General features: G+C 38.4%; 2 protein-coding genes across 2 annotated transcripts; both read right to left on the bottom strand.

Annotated features, from left to right (window-relative positions):
• Positions 1 to 3,253: 3,253 nt before the first annotated feature.
• LOC103681177 (olfactory receptor 52J3) lies at positions 3,254 to 5,182 on the bottom strand. Its single transcript, XM_008710708.2, has one exon. It carries the CDS (start codon positions 4,293 to 4,295, stop codon positions 3,357 to 3,359), a length of 939 nt encoding a protein of 312 aa, XP_008708930.2. The 5' UTR covers positions 4,296 to 5,182; the 3' UTR covers positions 3,254 to 3,356.
• Positions 5,183 to 10,454: 5,272 nt separating this feature from the next.
• Positions 10,455 to 11,411, bottom strand: LOC103681219 (olfactory receptor 51L1). The gene has a single exon (XM_008710751.2). The coding sequence runs from the start codon at positions 11,400 to 11,402 to the stop codon at positions 10,455 to 10,457; it is 948 nt and encodes a 315-aa protein (XP_008708973.1). The 5' UTR covers positions 11,403 to 11,411.
• Positions 11,412 to 21,338: the final 9,927 nt, after the last annotated feature.

Genomic DNA, 21,338 nt, shown 5'->3' with positions numbered 1-21,338 from the left:
TACCAGATGAGCTTTGTGCACAAAACTTTTTATTATACTGCTTTGAATCAGTGCAAACAAAATAAGTACTTAAATGGACAAAAGAGTGTATTCACTCAAAGATATTATATTTCCATTAAAAATAAAGTGCATTAGGAGTCTATACATAACGCATACCCTTTTATTTATAGACATACAGGAAATATATAAAATAATATGTGATATAATTTCAATGAACAAGTCAAAAACACAAAAGAATATATTTCCAAATAGCAAAACAATACCAAAGTGTTTGGAGGGCATTGCAATACACATAACATATTCTCTCTCATTCTAATTTATGGACTTTAAAATGTGTCAGTAAAGACCATACAATAACTTAACAATGAAAACTATCATAAGTGAATATTAAATGAAAAAAATGACTCCACTCAGACCTATTGTCAAATAGATACACTAAAAAAATTGGTTTCCCAAGCTTTTAAACCATAATGTGACAGTTTCCGCTGTCAAGATGGCAGTCTATGTATGTCATTCCCCCCAGAAAGCTTTAGAGACATTAAAATTGACGTGAAAACTAAGTGCTTTGTATATGAATAGCTTCGAAATCAATAGAAACAGCTATTAAAGGACAAGAGTGAGAAGCCTAACCTATACCTGCAAACACAAGGCTTAGTTAGACTTCAAAGACAGGGAAGGGATGTAAAGGTTTCTCACTTGAGGTTTTCAGAAAAGCCAGAGGCAAAAAGGACCAAAAGGCAAATTCCAAAGAATTAGATGCAGTTTCATGGTAGTGTCTCCACCACAGGAAACTCCTACCCTACTTGGGTTTTATAGTGGATGCTACAGTGTGTCCTCTCTATCCCCCTTTCAGATCTGAAGTTCTCAATCATCTAAGCACTGAGAATGTGGCCCTCTTTGCTTTTTCTCTTGCCTAATGGACCTTCCTCACCTAAGGTCAAATCCCCCTCCCAGAGAGCCCCCATAATGCCTGGTGGATGAAGGAGCAGAAAGCCGACCTGATCCAGCCCAATCAGGACAACTAGGAAGGGCTGTTCCAGCTCCAGACACTCCCGTATAAACATCCAGCTGACACTTTTGTTGCCATTTCATTCCAAATCATTTTCTCCCTCTTTCTTCATCCACCTCTCCCAGGTGCTGATCATGGGAGCAAAGCTTTATTAGTTTTCTAATGCCACTGTGATAAATTACCAGAAATGCAGCGCCTTCAATCAAAGCAAATTTATTATCCTGCAGTCCAGTTTGTTAGAAAGCTCATGCATCTCACTGAGTTAAAATCAAGTTTTCAGAGGGTCTGCATGCCTTTCTGGAGACACTAGCGGAGAACATTTTTTTTTTTTTTTTGCCTTTTCCAGCTTCTGTAGACTGCCCATATTCCTTAACTCATGGCTCTCTTCTCCATTTTCAGAGTCAACAATGAAGGCTAAAGTCCTACAAATACGGTATTGTTCTTACTTTGCTTTAAATGTGTGAATACACCCCAATGTTCATGGCAGCATTACCAACCATAGCCAAATTATGGAAAGGCCCAAATTCCCATTGACTGATGAACGGATAAAGAATTTGTGGTATGTATATACAATGGAATATTACGCAGCCATCAGAAAGAATGACATCTTGTCATTTGAAATGACATGGGTGGAGCTAGAGAGTATAATGCTTAGAGAAATAAGTCAGTCAGAGGAAGACAAATATCCCATGATGTCACTCATATGTGGAATTTAAGAAATGTAACAGATAAACATAGGGGGGAAAAAGGAAGAGAGGTGAACCATAAGACAGACTATTAACTATGGAGAACAAACTGAGAGTTGCTGGAAGGGAGGTCGGTGGGGGGATGGGTTAACTGTGTGATGGAGCTGAAGGAGGGCACTAGTGATGAACACGGGCGATGTATGGAAGTGCTGAATCACTAAATCCTACACCTGAAACTGATATCACGCTGTGTGTTAAATAACTGGAACGTAAATAAAAACTTGTAACAAAAATAAAGGTGTAAATAATTATACACTTTGACTCTTTGACTCTTTCTTCTGTTTCTATTACTGAAAAAGAGAAAAATGTTAAAAGCTATATGACAAGTTTGATGATGCAAAAGATCATTGCTTGGGTTTTGGGGAAGTATTTTTATTGCATCAACTGAAAGCCCACAGGAGTATTAAAAAAAAAGGTGATTATTCATAGATTGGTTTCAGAGCTTGTGCATTAAAGTCAGTGGAGGAACTAGAACTAGATCATAGGTCTAGGATGAGAGCCCTTGTATTTGGGGATGGAGTAATTCAGGGTCAAATGTAGATTGAGAGAACAAAAGGGAATAAGATGATAGACAAGGGCCAGCACGCATCACATAAATAGAGAGAAATACTATACGTAATTCAATGATAAGACTACGCTTCTGTTTTGGGCCTGACTGCAGAGAGACACTCAGGGGTATGGTACTGTTGCTACCTAAGAAACAGTTTTGTGGCCACCTGGTTGACTCAGTTCGTTAAGCATCAACTCTTGATTTCGGCTGAGGTCATGATCCCAGGGTCCTGAGATCAAGCCCTGCGTCGGGCTCTGTGCTTAGTCGGGGTCTGCTTACGATTCTCTCCCTTGCCGCTCTCCTCCCACACCCACTCTGTATCTCCCAAAATGTTAAATACACTTAAAAAAAAAAGAAATAGTTTTGAAATTCTGTGTTTGTTTTGGCTATCTTTCCACTGAATATTACATATTTGGCAATCATTCCAGTTCAACCTACAGATTTGGCAATGATTTTTCTTTTTTTGAACCCATGAACTTGGCTTTTTTTAGAGAACATAAGACAATGCAAGCTCCACAAGACCAGACATTTTATGTTAGCGTGGTTCATGGATATATCCCTAGCAATTAAATGATCCAAGACATACAACAAATACAAAATGAATGTTAATTAAAGGAGTAATAAAATGAACGCATGAAGGAATGGAGAAACCAACCAACACATGAGGAAGGACACAGGGTCAAATTTCCACTGCCACATTTCTCTAATTACAGAACTAACAACAAACAAACAAAAAATAAAACAAAACAAAAACAGTATAATATGTTCTTCACCCAGAAGGAGAGCACCTTTATCCTATGAAGGACTCTGCCTAAAGACATGCAAAAAGAGGCCACACTGCTCCTTCCAAGATAGACCATTAGCCTTTGAACTTGAGCTCCAGTGAAGGTTCCAGAAGTCTTAGAGTCCATTCGTCAACAGCTGGGGATACATCAGCTTGTATCTCAACCTGGCGGCAATAGATTAGGACTAGGAGATGTTTGTTAAAGCAAGAACACACACATCTCTCTAGATGGAGCAAAATCCTTAGTCAAAGAACATGTCATGTGTCTTATTTCTTGATAAAGACGTGGAGCACTCGCTCTCGAATCTGTTTGGTCCTTACACCATAAATGACGGGGTTGAGTGAAGGTGGGATAACCACATAGAGGTTGGCAACAAGAATGTGAATGTAGCGTGGTATGTTGTGTCCAAATCGGTGAGTGAGGAAGGAGAACACTGAGGGGATGTAGAAAACACAGATGACCCCAACATGAGAGCCACACGTGCTGAGCGCCTTTAGCCGAGCCTCCTGTGACGGGAGGCGGAAGACAGCTCGCAGAATGTAGACATATGAGATGCCAATAAGAACCAGGTTCAGGACAAAGAAGGAAACCACAAAGAGCCCGTAGATGGCGTTGACACGGATGTTGCCACAGGACAGTTTGGCAATGCCCATGTGCTCACAGTAGGAATGAGTGATTACACGAGCCTGACAAAAGGGCAGGCGGTAGATGAGATAGACCATGGGAAGTGTAAGCACAACTGGACGAACCACAGTGCACATGCTGATGCCCACCAGCACCCGGGATGTCAAGATAGTTGTATAGTGGAGTGGAGCACAGATGGCCACATAGCGGTCAAAGGCCATGGCCACCAGGACCTCGGCCTCCATGCCAGTGAAGGCATGGATCAAAAACATCTGGGCCACACATGCCCCAAAGTTAATCTCATGAGCATCAAACCAGAAGATACCCAGCATGCGGGGCACAGAGGTTGTGGAAAGGGCCAAATCGATAGTTGAAAGGAGAGCTAGAAAGTGGAACATGGGCTCCCTCCGCAGGCTCTGCTCTGTCTTGATGACCAGCACAATTGTGGCATTGCCCAGTAAAGCCACAAGGTAGACTAAGCAGAAAGGCAGGGAGATCCAGGCATGGGCCCCTTCCAGACCGGGGATTCCAACGAGGAAGAATGTGGGTGGGTGAAAAACACTCCTGTTCTGGTGTATCATCCTGTCACTGGTCAGAGGAGGTGAAGCTGCCCTTACTCTAGGGGAAAAATGAGAGAGTAGAAGGAGAGGTCAGAAGAGAGGTCAGAGGGTGAAGGTGATGCCATGCTAATTGCTAGCTCAGTGTTTCAGCATAGAGTTGATGTCATGCTTAAAGCATAGTAAGTGTGCTACTGAAGGACTTTGATGAGATATGTCACAGCCAGAATAGGCAGGTCAAGGTCACATTCAGAGTTTCCACCCTGCCTGCTGATTGAGTTCTAATACCAAACATGGAGGTTTGCAGCAAGTTCAGGGAAGATTTCTAATAATTAGAGCTTACCATTCCCTTTGAAGGAGAATGGGATGTGAGTCCACTCTTGGAAATATACTCTGGTGAGTGACACTGGCCATATCAAGACTACAGATGAGGTCAAGTTAATACACTACAGAGGCCATTAAAAATGCCTTTAAGCAAAAAAACAAACAAACAAAAAAATAAAAACAAAAGCAAAAACAAAAAACAAACAAACAAACAAACAAAAAACACAGACAAAGACATAGAAAGAAAGAAAATACCTTTAAAAATCCGTAACGAAATTAATTATAGGTCCAGGTGTATAGGTGCTCTCACAATTAAATCTGAATTCTTCTGACTGATAGGTAAAAACTCAGCAGCCTCTCACAGACACCATATCAGATAATAAGGGCCGGCCTCTTGGGATGCCTGGCCAGGAGTAGAAAGAGCCATTGCTTATGATTTACAGACAGCCCCGAATATCAGTTGGGAAAGCGGCAAGGAGGGCTGTCTAATGCCATTTCATACCCGTTCACTCTCACAGCATATCCAGGACTCCCAGAGCACCTGTTAATCTTATCGGTGTTAATTTTACCACTGCTTATGGAGACAATACTTGTTGGTTTACTTTTCCTACCAGTTCAAGACACTGAAAATCTGGGTATTCAAATTCTTTTGGTACCAGAGAATCCTCAAATTGCTTTTGGTACCAGAGAAGGTATTTTTTGCAGCTCTCTGAGACAGTCATGTCTCAATAGAGAAGAATTTACTTCTGCAGTGATCTGAAGGGTATGGAGAATGGTACTTAAGCAATGCCTTCAAAATGCTACAGAATGCATCAAACCACTCAGAATGAGGTAGAGGAACTTGCCCTGGAATGTACGGTGCAGCAGTTGTAATCAAAAATAAAGCAGAGATAGGGGCACCTGGGTGGCTCAGTTGGTTAAGCGTCTGACTCTCGATTTCAGCTCAGGTCATGATCTCAGGGTCGAGAGATTGAGTCCTGTGTTGGGCTCCACACTCAACATGGAGTCTGCTTGAGAGTCTCTCTCCCTCTGCACCTGCCCCTCCCCCACTCACACATGCTCTCTCGCTCTCTCAATAAATAAATCAAATTTTAAAAAATAAAGCAGAGATATCTGTTTTTGTCCTTGTCATAGCTTCACTTTACCATTTTTTAATTATTTTTTTCAACATAGAAAACATATCAAGGTAAAAAAATATAAACTATCACTTGTAGTTCGGTGCAACGAAGAAAGCACAAGTGCCGCAAAGTGCACAGACTCTTATTTGTCTGTAAAAACAGAAACGCCCTGGCCAAGTAAGAAACCATTGCCTAGAAAGGTGACGGCCAAGGCCAAGGTGGAGAGTCCCCGTCGTTTATTGTGGAGCAATACTAGGAGACTACTCTCAACTGCAGCTCTCCACGGGCCCCATCCCTTCCTACCGACATGGAAATTTATTTCATCCAAAGCAACTGCCAGGATGATATTAAAGGCATTGGATCTCCCGAGACGTTTAAAGATAATCTCATCCCCATTTAAAGATATAATTTTGGTTTTTCCCTGCCTGGTGCAGTTGGCCACTTGGTCCAGTTCTCAGGCTGCTTTGCCCATATATCTCTGCATTTCCTGCCACCAGACACCAGCAGCTGATTCACCTTCTCCAGGCACCGAGACTTACACACAGCATCGAGCAGCACAGCCCTTCTACCTCCCTCTGAGGACGGCATGGAGAGTACCTGTATTTTAGGCTTCTAGCACCTAAGCGATATTTCTAAGAAAACATCCCGTTTTAATCCCAGCTTTACACCAACCTCTGGGATTGAGTCCACGGAGACTGCACACAAACTTCTAGATTCTATTCCCCAAACCAAAAATCCCAAGGAACATAAAGGCAAACTGAAGGACATATAAACAAAAGTTGAAGAGTGGGGATAAAGCGCAGAGGTTTTGTCACCTGTATTTGACACGTGTGAAAACAGATACACTGTATCTCCGCGTGAATGTGACCCTGTGGGCCAAGTCTAGGGCTTACTGACCTACTTATAGAAGAAACTAGCTTATTTAGTTGTTTATTTTTCCATTTCTTCATTTATTTATTTATTTACTGGAACTAGCTAATTTAAATTCAAATACTTGAACTAGTATAGAAGGGTTTTTTTAATTTTACTCTTTCTTTTCACTAAGTTTTTTCCAACCTCCTCTCATACAGCTGTTTTGAGTTTCCCCAACTAGCACTGAAGACAAAGATCCATGATCCTTTTTCCACGCTGTGTTCTGTACATGAATTCCCTACCACGACCATGATTTTGCCTGTACAAATTTCAAAAGTCCTATTGAAAAGTGCCTAAATTTCAATCCTGGAGCCAGCGTGCCGGTGTTCACGGTAGCTGCGTGACTTTGGGTGACTTATGTATCATTTCTGTGCCTCAGTTTCCTTAACTATAAAACGGGAATCAAAATAGTGTCTTCCTCATTGGGTACATTTGAGATACAAATTAAATGTCTCTGAGACATTTAGAACAGTGTCCTGTACATAGTAAGTGGTCAGTTATAACTGGTTTCTTCTTCTTCTTCTTCTTCTTCTTCTTCTTCTTATTATTATTATTATTATTATCATTAATTATTATTATAGATTTCACCTCATGAGCACAGCTGCATAAATACTATTCATGCAAAGCAAGTTTAGGAATCACCAATGGCGACTAACTCTGTAACCATTTTTCTTCTGAAACCTCTAGTAACATTAAATATTTTCTTTTCAGGTGCACCTGGGTGGCTCAGTCAGTTAAGCATCTGCCTTAGGCTCAGGTAGTGATCCCAGGGTCCTGAGATCAAGCAATCAGGTTCCCTGCTCAGAGGGGAGACTGCTTCTCCCTTGCCCTCCTCCCCTCCCCCTCAACCTGCTCCTGCTCTCTCTCAGTCAAATAAATAAAATCTTTAAAAAATACATTTTCTTTTCTAATTTTAGAGTCAATCATGCATATATCATGCAGATTCTATTAGAATGTGATTATTTGGCACAGGGTATTATATGCAAATAATGAATCATGGAACATTGCATCAAAAACTGGGGATATACTGTATGGTGACTAATATAACAAAATAAAAATTATTTTTTAAAAAAGAATGTGATTATTTGGATTGAAAAAATTATATCCCTTTATCCCACAACTGAAGTTTCTGGGAACCTCCCTAAAACAGCATTTAGGCTTAAGAAATAAAACACTGACTACAAAGTATGAGAAACAATATCTTTCATTTGACCGTGCCAAACTTCTCCATCATTCTCTACAAACGTTCAAGCTGTTTCCTGCACATTTAGTTTCTGTTCACCTGTACATATACCATGAAATATTCTCTTGGGTCCAATAACGTCTTTATACATAATCAAAATCAATTTTAAGACATTTGCTTAATGGCACATTTCTTCCTCTGTGAGTGTGAAGGACACATCGAATCTTGAGAGCTGCTAAAAGATATCTTGGATCCATAAAGACAGCAAAATTAAGGTCAAGATGAGACACAGACTCTCAACTGCAAATATTAAAACAAGCTTGGTCCCCAGTAACACAGTTTATTTATTCAAATAGCTGTTATGTAAAACCAGACCAACATCTTTATTGTTGTAAAAGCCAATAAATTCTTTGTAATGGTGAAGACAGTTTGGATTATCTTTTCAGAAACTTACAATGTAAAATATCTCAACAGATACAGATTTAATTTTTTTTTTTTTTTTCCTGAAAGACCTCCCACCCGGTGGCCTCAATTCTGTAGCTCCAGTCTCAAATGGTTGCTTTTCATGTGCCCAGCTGGGAATGCCCTATTCTACTCCCCTGTTTTGGGTCCACTTTTTTTCATACGTCGTGTCTTCCCATTTTACAGACAGCTCCCTACTTTTTCGGGAACACATCCTTATATTAATTTCCAAAGACAGAATGAATGGGAGGTATAGTTCCAACATCTCTGTATGACCGAACTATTATTTTGCCCTCAACTATGGTTGATATTTTGGGTTTTGTCATTATTGGTTGAACTGTGCCCCTCCCTGCCATAAGTTTACATGTCGAAGTCCTAATACCCAGTAGCTTAGAATGTGAACTTATTCGGAAATAGGGTCATTACAGATTCAGTAATTTAAGTCAAAATTAGGTCATATTAGAGTAGGGCGGGCTCCTAATTCAATCTGACTGGTATCCTTAATAAAACAAAAAACAAAACAAAACAAAACTCTGTGAGGAAACACATGTACATCGGGAAGGCGCCATGTATTCTAGGCGGGAGGCCAGGAACAGACACCTTCTCACAGTTCTGAGAAGGAAGCAACACAGTTGACACCTCTGTCTCAGACTTCAGCCTCCGGAACTGTGAGACAAGAAATTTCTGTTGTTTAAGCCACCCAGTCTGTGGTACTTTGTTACCACAGCCCTAGCGAACTAATACAGTTATATTGGTTGAAGATGATTTTATAAACATGATTACATCTATCGTCCATATGGAAATCAAGGATTCTGATACCACCGTAACTCATGTTTCCTGCAAGTAACCTCTTGTAATTTTTCTCTCCTCTTTGAAATAGATTAGTATTATCTCCTTAAATTTCTGAAAATTCATCCTCTTTTACTAAATGAATTGGGCCTTTTTAAGGCGTGGATCTATGACATTAAAAGTTGGGGATTATTTTTAATTTTTTGGAATTATTTTTAATTTAAAATCTCTTGATCTACATTTTTTTCTTTCTATAACTCTTCTTTGTTGACAATTGCTTTTCTAGATTGATCTTTTATGTATATTTTTCTTTATTTCATATTTTAGTCATGATTTCCCTCCTTCCCAATATTATGAGATTTCTTTAAATTTCTTTAAATTTAAATTTCTTTAAATTTATTTTCTTTAAATTTATTTCTTTAAATTTCTTTAAATTTATTTTCCTATACTTGTACTGATTTTTATAAAAATATGGGTGGTCATTTAAGAAGCACTCCAGAATTACAAAACTTTTTGTGCTGAGTCCTGAGTTAAATGGAGGGATTTTTTTTTTTTTAATGTCAAACAAGTGAAAACAAAGAACTTCATTATTGACAAGCTGTCAACTGAGAATCTGGTTTAGATGTATTTTACAATGAAATTCCTAACACAGACCCATTGAATTAGGTGGGCCTACTAACCCCATCATGGTCTGAGAACAGGCATTTATAGGACTAGAACGTGCAATCTATTCCTATAAAATATAGCAGGAGGCATAATGTATGCTCCTTCCATTCTGTTGTTTTCCAAAAGAAAGGACACAAAATAAAATGCACTTTTTTTTTGTACTTCTCTAAATATATATTTTACCTTTATTCTTGTGTGTCATAAAATTACATGGAAATGGCCTTACCCCCTTCAAGAATTTTCTTCAGGCTTTGTTAGGAAAGACCAAATACAGCTTTTGGTCCACCGTAACTGGGTGAGATAACGGGGTCATTACTAAGGGTACACAGCCAGATGTTCTGTTTATTACAAGGTTTCTCCACACTGTCTGTAAGCCTAGGAACTCTTCTCAATCATATATAAGACCTGAGAATTGCTGCATCTGCTCCTTTCTGGTGGTTCTTTCCTTGGCCTCAGTAGTTTCTTTGCAGTAATACACAGACCGATACACAACCGAAGGCTTCTAAGGAATGTCCTCAGGTCGTGTGTCTGTCTCTGCACAGCTCTCTCCTCTCTGGGGTTCTGCCTTGTCAGAAGATCATCAGAGCAATGATAAAATTTCAAATTTACAAAGAAGAAACTTAGAAATGAAAGAGATGTGGGGAATTCTCCAAAATCACATATCTAGGAAGTTGTACCATTAAGAAGCTGATGGAGAAAATTTTCGTCCAAACCAATTCCATGTGTTTTCTAAAGACTCGGACTTCGCCTAAACATGTGGAAAATTCCAAGACGAATCTGCTTGGTCCTCACACTATAGATGATGGGATTAAGTACTGGTGGAAGAAGCAGGTAAATGTCAGCCATGAGAATGTGGACTATGGGAGGCAGGTGTTTCCCAAAGCGATGGACCATGCATACCCCTATCAGAGGTACAAAGAAGATAAGCACCACACATACATGGGAAAAACACGTGTTGAGTGCTTTCAGTCGCTCTTCACGAGACGCAATGCCCAGCACAGCATGGAGAATTAGGACATAGGAGAGGAGGATGAGGACTGAGTCTGTGCCCAGTGTGATAATGACCACACACAATCCATAGATGTTGTTGACACTGGCATCAGAGCAGGATAATTTCAGAATATCCTGATGCAGGCAAAAGGGGTGGCTGAGGACATTGGCATGGCAATATTGATAGCGCCTTAATAATATGGGTGTGGGCATCACGACTCCTGCACTTCGTAGCAAGCAGCCCAAGCCAATCTTACCAATCACATCATTGGTGAGGATGCTTGAGTAGTGCAGTGGACGACATATAGCAATGAATCGGTCAAAGGCCATGGCCAGCAGCACTGAAGACTCCAAGAACGTGAAGGTGTGGATGAAGAAAAGCTGAGCAAAACAAGCTCCTACTTTGATTTCCTGGGCTTCCCACCACAACATGGCCAATATTGTGGGGAGCGTAGACATGGACATGCCCAGGTCAGTTACTGCCAGGATGGACAGCAAATAATACATGGGCTGGTGGAGTGAAGACTCATTCCAGATAACAGAGAGGATGGTGATGTTGCCTACAAACGCCACTAGGTATGCAAGACAAAATGGAACTGAGAGCCAAGCATGAACAGACGTCAGCCCATGGAAACCCCCTAAGAGAAAGACGGGTTCCGTAGCACCACTGTTATTCCAGACCACCATGGTGGTGCTTCAGATGCCCTTTGTGTGTGAGATGCTGAGAAAGTCACAGGTTATTCAGACTGGTGAGCAAATCCTACCATATTCATGTAACATCAGTGTTTAGTTCTTCAAATGACTCACACAAATGCAAGTATGAAGAAAGGCAACGCAGGCAGCTGAATTCTCAGTTCAGGGACAGTTCATAAAACACGCAATCTGGTCGCAGCTGTATACAGGGACGTGTGATCTTTGCTGGGATGCTATCAGGTGTACATCACAGCCTTGAAAAACTTAATGCACGTGCAAAATAGAGAAATGTAAACCTTTAGATAAATTGCATACATTAATACAAAAAAAATCTAAGTGAAAATAAGGAAGCTGCATTGATCTCCTTCAAATTAGCTTGTGGATCGTTTCTCAATCTCGTTTTCACTCCTCAAGAGTACCCTTATATCCTAATCTCATTGTTTTAATATATTTTTCTGTTTTTCTAAAAATTAACATGCATGTTCTATGAAAATGCAACACGATGAGAAAAGAAAAGGTCATGATGTATCATTTTAACATTTTTGATACCTTTTAGCTTTTCAAATTTCCGCAAAGCATGGAAGTTCCAGTTGCAGCAGAATCTGCGACTGATTTGTTAAATCATCAAGAGGAAAGAAAGTTCAGGGAATAGGTCACAAATGAACCTCTGAAACCTCTTTAAATATATGTGTGCATTCATTAAAACCTAGCAGCAAAGGACAAAATATTTGTGGCATATTTATTTACTAATAAGAATAATGATATATAACACTTTTATTTCTTTACCTTTCTTTACTTCATAATGCTTTTCAGTTTAAAAAACGTTGTTCAGATATATGAACCTATGTCTCAGTTAAATCAAATGACTTAATCGATTAGTTATTTTATCTACATATCAAATGATTTCTAATTTCTAATTCATTTATTTGTTTTTCCAGGAACCTGAGTAGTCCTGCATATGTGATTCCAAAGCACACAACAATAGACCTTCTTATACATTTGTCTTTCATTTAATATTAATCATTGTGGGATTAAATATTAAATCAGAATTTTTGCCTCTGAATTTTACTCATCTTTCTCAATACTTGGTGATGATAATCTGTTACACTTTTCTGTTTGTTATCCAACTGACTTAGACAAATATATACCAATCCCCAAATGAATTTTTTATTACTCTTGGATAAATTTGAATTGTGTATACAAAATATAAATTCTTTGATATTCCAAGACTTTACTCAATTGAAATAGACGATCATAGAGGATATGCGCTTTATGTTCATTATTTTGACGTCTATATTATTTACCAATGTATGTTTATTAGTCTATGTACTTGTTGATCTCATTGTATAAATATTATTGTATTCTCTTTTCATTTTATATAATGTGGTATCTCTATATCCTTTACTAATTTTCCAGGCCACTGTTTTTGTACCTAACGTTATATGAATATCTTCATGTAAATCAATTTTTTATCATATCTTAAGCTTTTTCTCAGCATCAATTTTCAGAAAGGGGTACACTGAACCAAATAGTATAACATTTAATATATACTGATATATAATATATACTGATACATAGTGCCCAATACAAATTTAAAAATAATAATTAACTTATCATTTCTTGAATAATATGGCACCAGTCCCTCTGTTAAGTATATATACCTCATCTTATTTAGTTATTGTAGTAACCACATAAAAACAAAGTAACTCAAATGCAGGGGTGTCTAGTTATTTGTCCAAGGTCATACAACAGATAAGTAGAATAGCCAGCCGGAAATTCACGAGTCTTTCTACCATCAGCTCATGTCTAAATTATGTATGAAATTATCTCTGGCTATTACTAAATGTTATTTTTAGCCCCTTTTCCCTCAAAAAAAAAAAAGCTATTCTCATTTGTTTACTGGTTAGATAGATCATTCTTTCACATAAATGATTATTTATTTGAATTCTTCTGTGAATTGTCTCCTTAGGCTTTTTATATGTCAATTATATTTGTTTACTAAATTATACAAAATTGATGATTTAATCAAAACAACCCATTTTTAATAGTTTCTTATAATTTTCTTACTCTGGTCATTTTGCTTTAGAATTCAATTTTAGGTGGTAAATTAAACAAATCTTTTCTTTTATTTATCTCTTCCTTCCAAACATGAGAAAGCATTGTTTTCCATCAATTAATAAATATTAAATAAAATCTCTTTTGATGCTTTTTTTGGTTTGACCTATAAACTTTTTCATCTGTCCAGATGCTGTATGTGTATGTATGCGAGGAAAAATATAGTATAAAGAACAATATTATTAGATGTTTATAATTACTAAATTCTAACCTTACTTATCATTTGTCAAATTATCTCTTCTTCAAAAATCTGCAGAAATTCCAGGATCTTACCCTTCTTCTCAACGATGCCTAAATCTCCAACCTCTTAAAATCTATCTCTGGTATTTGCCCAGACCAGGGTGAGAACTTCCCTGCAAAGATTTTGACTTTTCTTTTAACTTTTCAGCTGCCTCTACTGATGTGTGTGCATTTCTTTCCTGGTAGAGAAAACTGAATATTTAATTCAGGGGTTGGAACCTGAGGGTTCAAGTTTAACATCCTTCTGTTCTAAAGTGTGCCTTGTCCCACGAAATAACTGAAAGGTTCAGAAGGAACATGGAACCAGGACCTTCAGGAAAAAGTATAAATACATTTCTCTAGTTCCCAAGTCCAGCAATTCCTGATCCGTATGTTCTCATCCTGTTCCCTAAGGGACTGACATGCCTTTGACCCACTCTAATCTGAAATCTTTTCCTGGGACTCCGTAGCACCGAGAAAGCCGCTCATCTGTTCACCTCCCATGTTCTATCCTGACCAAGCGCAAACAACTCCACCCCCACTCGGAGGGTTTTCTGTCATAATTGCCAAACAACAGTCTTCTATTAATTAGGATCCGCTGATATCAACTCTCAACCTTCTTTTCTCCTTCTTCACCTGTAAAACCTTGTCCCGTCTACCTTGCCCCACTGCTTAATCTATGCTCCTCTGTCATGCATCACAGAAAATCTAAGGTTACTCTGTGTCTACAGAGGAAGAGCAGTTATTTCCACTGACTATGAGGAGTCTCTTTATGACTTCTTGTGCTATTTTCTGAACTCATGTTTCACTCATTCCTGGAGGAGATGGAGAATGAAAGATGGACATAAGTTCCATTAAGTAGTCTGTCTTCTCCCATGCTGGATTCTAGGAATATCTACCAGTGTTCTAGGAATACCTACCTACCTCAGGTAGGAATTCCAACCAGAAGTCCCTACCTCTAGCACCATCCTTTCTCACTACTCTTGGGCCACATCCATCAGTCCCCGTCGTGTTCTCTTTCTCAAGCTCTCTGTCCTTGTCTCTCTGACACTGTTCCTGCGACTCTTCAAAATGACTGTTTGAGTCTGTGTCTCTTTACATCTCCCGGTCTCTGTAGTGTCTCTCAACTGATTTCTGGTTCCATCGCTCACTGATACTCACTTTCTCAGTCTTGGGAATTCTGGGCAATGTAATAAGCAATTATACATCACCCATGACCTGAAACAGAACCTTACCAGATTTTTTAATAAGAACATTGAAGGATCCCCTTTCAATTCCTCCCTCCATCTCTAAACCCAATCTTGTGGTTCTCAGCACATTGGAGGAGTATGCAGAGCTGAGCTAATGTTTTCAATATTGTTGCAAAGTATAACATGCTCCAGTGTCCCTCCTTCATGATCAAAAACACCCCTTCCTTTTTTTTTTTTCTTCTGAAGCTTACAAAGAACTTGTTAGATTCCAGGTACTGCTTTGTCACCATATTTGTCAACCATACAAGGAAGTACTGTTATTATATTCATTTAACACATAAGGAAATGGAGGCGTGGAGTAATAAAGCATATTGCCCGAAGTCCTAGAAATAGGATGTAGTGAAGCAGGGTTTCAGGACATAATAATAGGGCTCCAGACTCTGTGCTCTTAATAACTATGATATGCTGTCTCTCCAGCGCGGACACACGAGGGTAGTCAGGTATGCCTTGCCACCAGATGAGAGTAAAGGAAGAGTAAAGATCAGTGTTCCTGTCAAGTATAAGGTCTTACAAAAGCGATTTCTCTCCAAGAGTGTGAAAGTCATTCTGTCTTTTTCTTTCTACCTCCCTTTCTGCTCATTCTCATCTCTCTTTTCTGTAGCCATATCTCCTGTGAGTAAAACTCCTTCGTATATGTGTATGTATTTACTACTTTGATTCCTTGACTCCCATTTCACAGTCTTTGTCCTTTTTTCTCTCCTGTTGAGCCCTCACTATACTTTCACTTCCTTTACCCATTTCTTTTTACTCCTGTCTGCTTCCATCTCTTTGCAGTCCTTACCCCTTTCCCCCAGATTTCATTGTCTTGGGTATATCCATTGTTTTCCCATGACTTTCTCTCTTTGCTTTGTCCCTTAATCATGCTCTTTTCTATCTTTCTTCTGTTTTAGTAACTTTCTCTTTGTCTCTTGTTCTGCTTCTAAATATTTCTCTACCTCCCTTGAGGTAGAGATTGATACTCAACTCACAGTAAATGCTGCCTCTGAGTTTTCTTGCTTAACATCACCCATCATCACGGAAATACGAATCAAAACCACAATGAGATACCACCTCATGCCAGTCAGAATGGCGAAAATCAACAACACAGGAAACAACAGATGTTGGCGAGGATGTGGAGAAAGGAGAACCCTCATGCACTGTTGGTGGGAAACAGTATGGAGGTTCCTCAAAAGGTTAAAAATAGAGCTACCCTATATTCCAGCAATTGTACTACTAGGTATTTACTCAAAGGATACAAAAATACTAATTCCAAAGGATATATGCACCCCAATGTTTATAGCAGCATTATCTACAATAGTCAAATTATAGACACAGCCCAACTGTCCATCGACAGATGAATGGGTAAAGAAGATTTATATATATATAAATATTTATAATTTATTTATATATATATAATGGAATATTTCTCAGCTATAAAAAAGAATGAAATCTTGCCATTCTCAATGATGCGGATGGAGATAAAGAGTATTATGCTAAGTGAAGTAAGTCAGAAACAGACAAATACCCTATGATTCCACTCATATGCGGAATTTAAGAAACAAAACAACTGAGGCCACAAATTGGTAATTTAAATGTCATAGAATTGTGGAATGCCATTTCTGAAATGGTAAGGGCATAATAGTATTAGATCAAGAGGAAGTTTGCTTTCTTCAAAACAAATTGAATTCTTTAAAGAAAGTAATGTGCATTTTTCCTATAAAATGAACAAAAAATAGAGAAAATATGGGACTAATCACCTATCATAGTAATCTTTTTTTAATGTTTTTTTTTATTATATTATGTTAGTCACCATACAGTACATCCCTGGTTTCTGATGTAAGTTCCATGATTCATTAGTTGCATATAACACCCAGTGCCCCATGCAATATCATAGTAATCTTAATGTAATCTTAATGCACTCCTGGCCAGAGAGGGAAGTTAATTGCCAATCTTCTCTCTCTTCGTGGCCAGCTAACCTCTTTATGTTCTAGCCATTTTTTTTTTAATTATCAGAATATAATATTGTGTCTAATCTCTTGCCTTTGCAAATGCCACAAATGCCCTATAGCATATATATATACATATATATATACGCATATATATGTATATGTATATATATAAATATATACATTTTTTTCCATGTCTGCCTTTGCTTATATCCTAAGTTAGGCATCATCTTGAGAAAAGCTTCTGTAGAACTCTCCCCTGCCTTCTACTGCAAGATGACAGATGGTTTGCTCTATAACCTCTTCAGGAACTTCGCATGTTTACCTTACTAATTATGGTTTGCTTGTTTGGTATCTGTTCCTCCAACTTCACTGCTTTCTTTGAGAGCAGAGCATATTTTATATTTATCTCATTGTCACTTGATCCTGTGATACATTTGGTTCTCATTAAACATTTGTGGGACAATCTATCTTTGTCACAGAGAGGCTAAAGAAATGTAGAACAGAAATAAAGTACTCAATCTCAAGACAGTCAATCTTAGTTTACAAGTGGAAAACATGAGGTGCATATTAAGAGATGTATATGTTATCATAACCAGTATCTGGCTATTCTCCTCTGACAACAGAAAAGCAATTATATTGAAGAAAATTATCCACGTTATTTAAACAAACCATCTATATTCCAAATTGTCCAAGGACAAATTAAAATAAATATAAAATTCAAATGTTTTGCATTCACAACAATACACAGTGATTAGAGAATGGATATTCTTACACCTAGAGGCATCTAGCAATGTCGCATTACCTCCTTGCTCTTTTTTCTTGCCTTCTCTTTCNNNCTCCTACATGCCGCAAGAGGCTCACAGATGCTTTTCATACAGAATCAGTGCCCAGTTTTTCTATTGTTGCCTCTCTTTTCTAAGCATAGACTCTCAACAATCCCTTTCTCCATTTTTCTCTTCCTTGCTCCTAACTTTTTGTCTGTATCTTTCCCTCTCTTGTATATTTTCTCTTACTTGCATACTCACAGTTGGTAAACTGCAACGTACTCATGGTATGTTTCTGAGCCGCCACTTCCAAGATCACGTCTCTCGAGCTCCCGAGTTGCATTCCCTGGGTTGAAGTTGCTGCTGAGTTTGCTGTGTCTCTTTAGATTGCCTGTCGCAGTTTAGTGATAATTGAATCCACAGCAACAAAGCTTTGAAATAAAACAGGGAATAACAGGACGCTTAGCAGAGGATACAGAGGAATTTCTAGATGCAATTAACAACAGAGAAAAAATTTAAACCTTATGAGAAGTTGATTGAATAGTTATTACATGAAACTTGGAAGGCACTCGCCACTAATGTCAAACTGAAGAATGGAAAAAAAAGATGCAATATATATATATATATATAATATATCAATATTTTATATTATATTATATATCAATATATTAATATTATTTATAAAATATTAATAATATTAATAAAATATTAATTTATTATATATTACCATATGATATTTTTCTATATAATGGAATATTCTTCAGCTGTAAGAAGGAATGAAATCTTGCCACTTTGCCACAATGTGGATGGAGCTAGAGAGTATTATGCTAAGTGAAATAAGTCAGTCAGAGAAAGAAAAATACCTAATGATTTCATTTACATGTGGAATTTAAGAAAACAAAAAAGCATAGGGGGAAAAAAGAGAGAGAGAGGCAAACCAGAAAACAGACTCTTAACTATAGAGAACAAACTGATGGTCACCAGAGGGGAGGTGGGTGGGGGGATGGGTGAGACAGGTGATGGGGACAAAGGAGTGCACTTCCTGTGATGAGCACTGGGGTTGTATAGAATTGCCAAATCACTAACTTGTACACCTGAAACTAATATTGCACTGTATGTTAACTAAGCAGATTTTAAATAATTTTGAAGGGGAGACCTTACGTGTACACAATTGTTACAAAATGCCTTTGTGCCAGGTGTCAGAGTTGCCTTCCTCTATCATTAATTTGATCAGTCCGTCTTCCCTTAAGAAAACTCAGACGTGCACTCCAACATCCAATTCCTTGTCTGATCTTGCCCTCTCCCTAGTCAGGCTACACATATTTTCAGCCTCTTTCCCACCATACTCCACCACTTAAGTCTGTTCTGCCAGGTGGGGCTTATTAGCCTATAAATATTTCATGGGTTTAGAGCTTCATGCTTCATACTATTTCTTCACAAGATGATCTGAAATGCGGGACTGTAGTGATCAATGGGCAGCAGTCACTTGGTTAAAGGATACATAATTCTTTTTTTTTTAATGTTTTTTATTATGTTCGTCACCATACAGTACATCCCTGGTTTCCGATGTAAAGTTCCATGATTCATTACTTGCGTATAACACCCAGTGCACCATGCAATACGTGCCCTCCTTACTACCCATCACCAGCCTATCCCAGTCCCCCACCCCCCTCCCCTCCGAAGCCCTCAGTTTGTTTCTCAGAGTCCATAATCTCTCATGCTTCATTCCCATCATAATTCTAAATGATAGTGTAGATTCTTTTCTTTGAGTTAGGTGAATTTAGGACAGAATTTGACAATTTTAATATTATAAAAGTTGAGCAACATCTATAATTCCCACAGCTTGGAATGACATTTTGTTGTTTTGTTTTGTTTTAATCCTGCCTACCTAGCAAACACAAAGTAATCCTCAAACTCTTGGTCAAGGATGAACAGTAACTCAGTGCACAGTGGGCTCCCACTGACTGATAGTGCTACCTGGCTTCCTCTCTCTGGCTGCATAGAATCCCAGGTCAGCAGATAACATTTTGATATGCACTGACAAACACTGAATGAATGAAAAATTATAACCTCATCTTGGAGAGCTGTGTCCTTATATCAAATAAAATGTATGCCAAAAAAAAAAAAAAAAACCCTCAAAAGATGATTTAAAAGCCATGAACTCATAGACACCATTTTTGTTAGAATCAGGAAATGACACCTGTGAATATCAGGAAACTTACCAGCAAGTGGGTAAGAACATCGTCGTACCACACATTTGAATCCAGAAGACCTAGAGGTGGCCCACCGTTACTGGGGTTCTGCTGCTGTATAAGCACACTGATTTCTCCTGACCTACAGAATCTAGCCCTCCCTGATGTTTTCCCAAGTGGCCCAGAAATCTCTGCAGAGTCCAACTTAATAGGATGTACTCAGAAGGAAAAGAGAAGAAAATTCCCCATAGGTGACCCTTCAAGGGGATCAGAGACCAGGAGAGCACAGGACTTAGTCATTTGTGGAGAACACTCAGAAGCCTCCTCTGCTCCCTCAGGCACAACGATGCTCACCCCACATGATCTCAGAGCACCATGTGAATAATACAGCAGTTTCAGATTGCGTAACTATGCCTTTCTGGCTCTGCCTCCTCCACTGGATTTACTTCCTGAAAGTTAGTGTTTTCTTCTACAAGTTGAGAGGGTTTTGAAATTTTAATTTTCACTAAGCATCTTTAAAGTCAAGGGTTTTTAAATGGAGATACAGATAGACTTCACCATGGAGTTATATAAAAATACAGATGTCTAGGTCCTATTCTAGACTCCCTGAATCTCTTTACTTGATATTCTTGGTGTAGTCTTGATATTTTCTTGGTATAGTATATATATTGTTTCTCATGATTAATGTGAGTCAGGGTAATTTCCTCAGAAAAAATTTCTACTTATTAATTTTCATACACAAATGTGACATCCACTGTCCTCAAAAATAAGCTTTATCATTATTCTTGAGATGGTTATCAAGAACTTCATTTCTTGGGGCGCCTGGGTGGCACAGCGGTTAAGCGTCTGCCTTCGGCTCAGGGCGTGATCCCGGCGTTCTGGGATCGAGCCCCATATCAGGCTCCTCCGCTATGAGCCTGCTTCTTCCTCTCCCACTCCCCCTGCTTGTGTTCCCTCTCTCGCTGGCTATCTCTATCTCTGTCGAATAAATAAATAAAATCTTTAAAAAAAAAAAAAAAGAACTTCATTTCTTGTAATGACTTCATTATCTTGTTTTGCATATCAGAGAATCAAATAAATTTTCTTGTCAGTTGCATTATTCTTGTTACCAAGTCTCCTTGGAACTTTGACATATGAAAGTTATCAGAAAGAAATAAATTATAAATTATAGCCATTATAAGATTATCTTAACTATCTTGACTATCTTAAACCTGTAGATAGTTTTTGTTTTTGTTTTATTCCGATGCTTATCTGAAAACTCCGCAATCTTCAACAAGCCAGAGTTTTGGGTCTTCAACAAGGAATGATGGTCTCAGAGCCCAGGGAAAAGGACTGTAGTAGCACTTCTCATTTCAAAACTAGATTCTTAGGTAACTATCAGTCTGTTCCAGCGGACTGAGTCATGGTAGCCAGGACTGTTCACATTGAGAGATGGATAGCTTCTGGAGACTACTAATCCTGG

The sequence above is a fragment of the Ursus maritimus genome, unplaced genomic scaffold (assembly GCF_017311325.1).
Source record: "Ursus maritimus isolate PB19 unplaced genomic scaffold, ASM1731132v1 scaffold_16, whole genome shotgun sequence".
Lineage (NCBI taxonomy): Eukaryota > Metazoa > Chordata > Mammalia > Carnivora > Ursidae > Ursus > Ursus maritimus.
This window is presented reverse-complemented; position numbering and strand designations above follow the sequence as displayed.

Coding starts and splice junctions, on each gene's coding strand:
- LOC103681177 (XM_008710708.2), bottom strand. CDS start 4,295: ATGATACACCAGAACAGGAGTGTTTTTCACCCACCCACATTCTTCCTC.
- LOC103681219 (XM_008710751.2), bottom strand. CDS start 11,402: ATGGTGGTCTGGAATAACAGTGGTGCTACGGAACCCGTCTTTCTCTTA.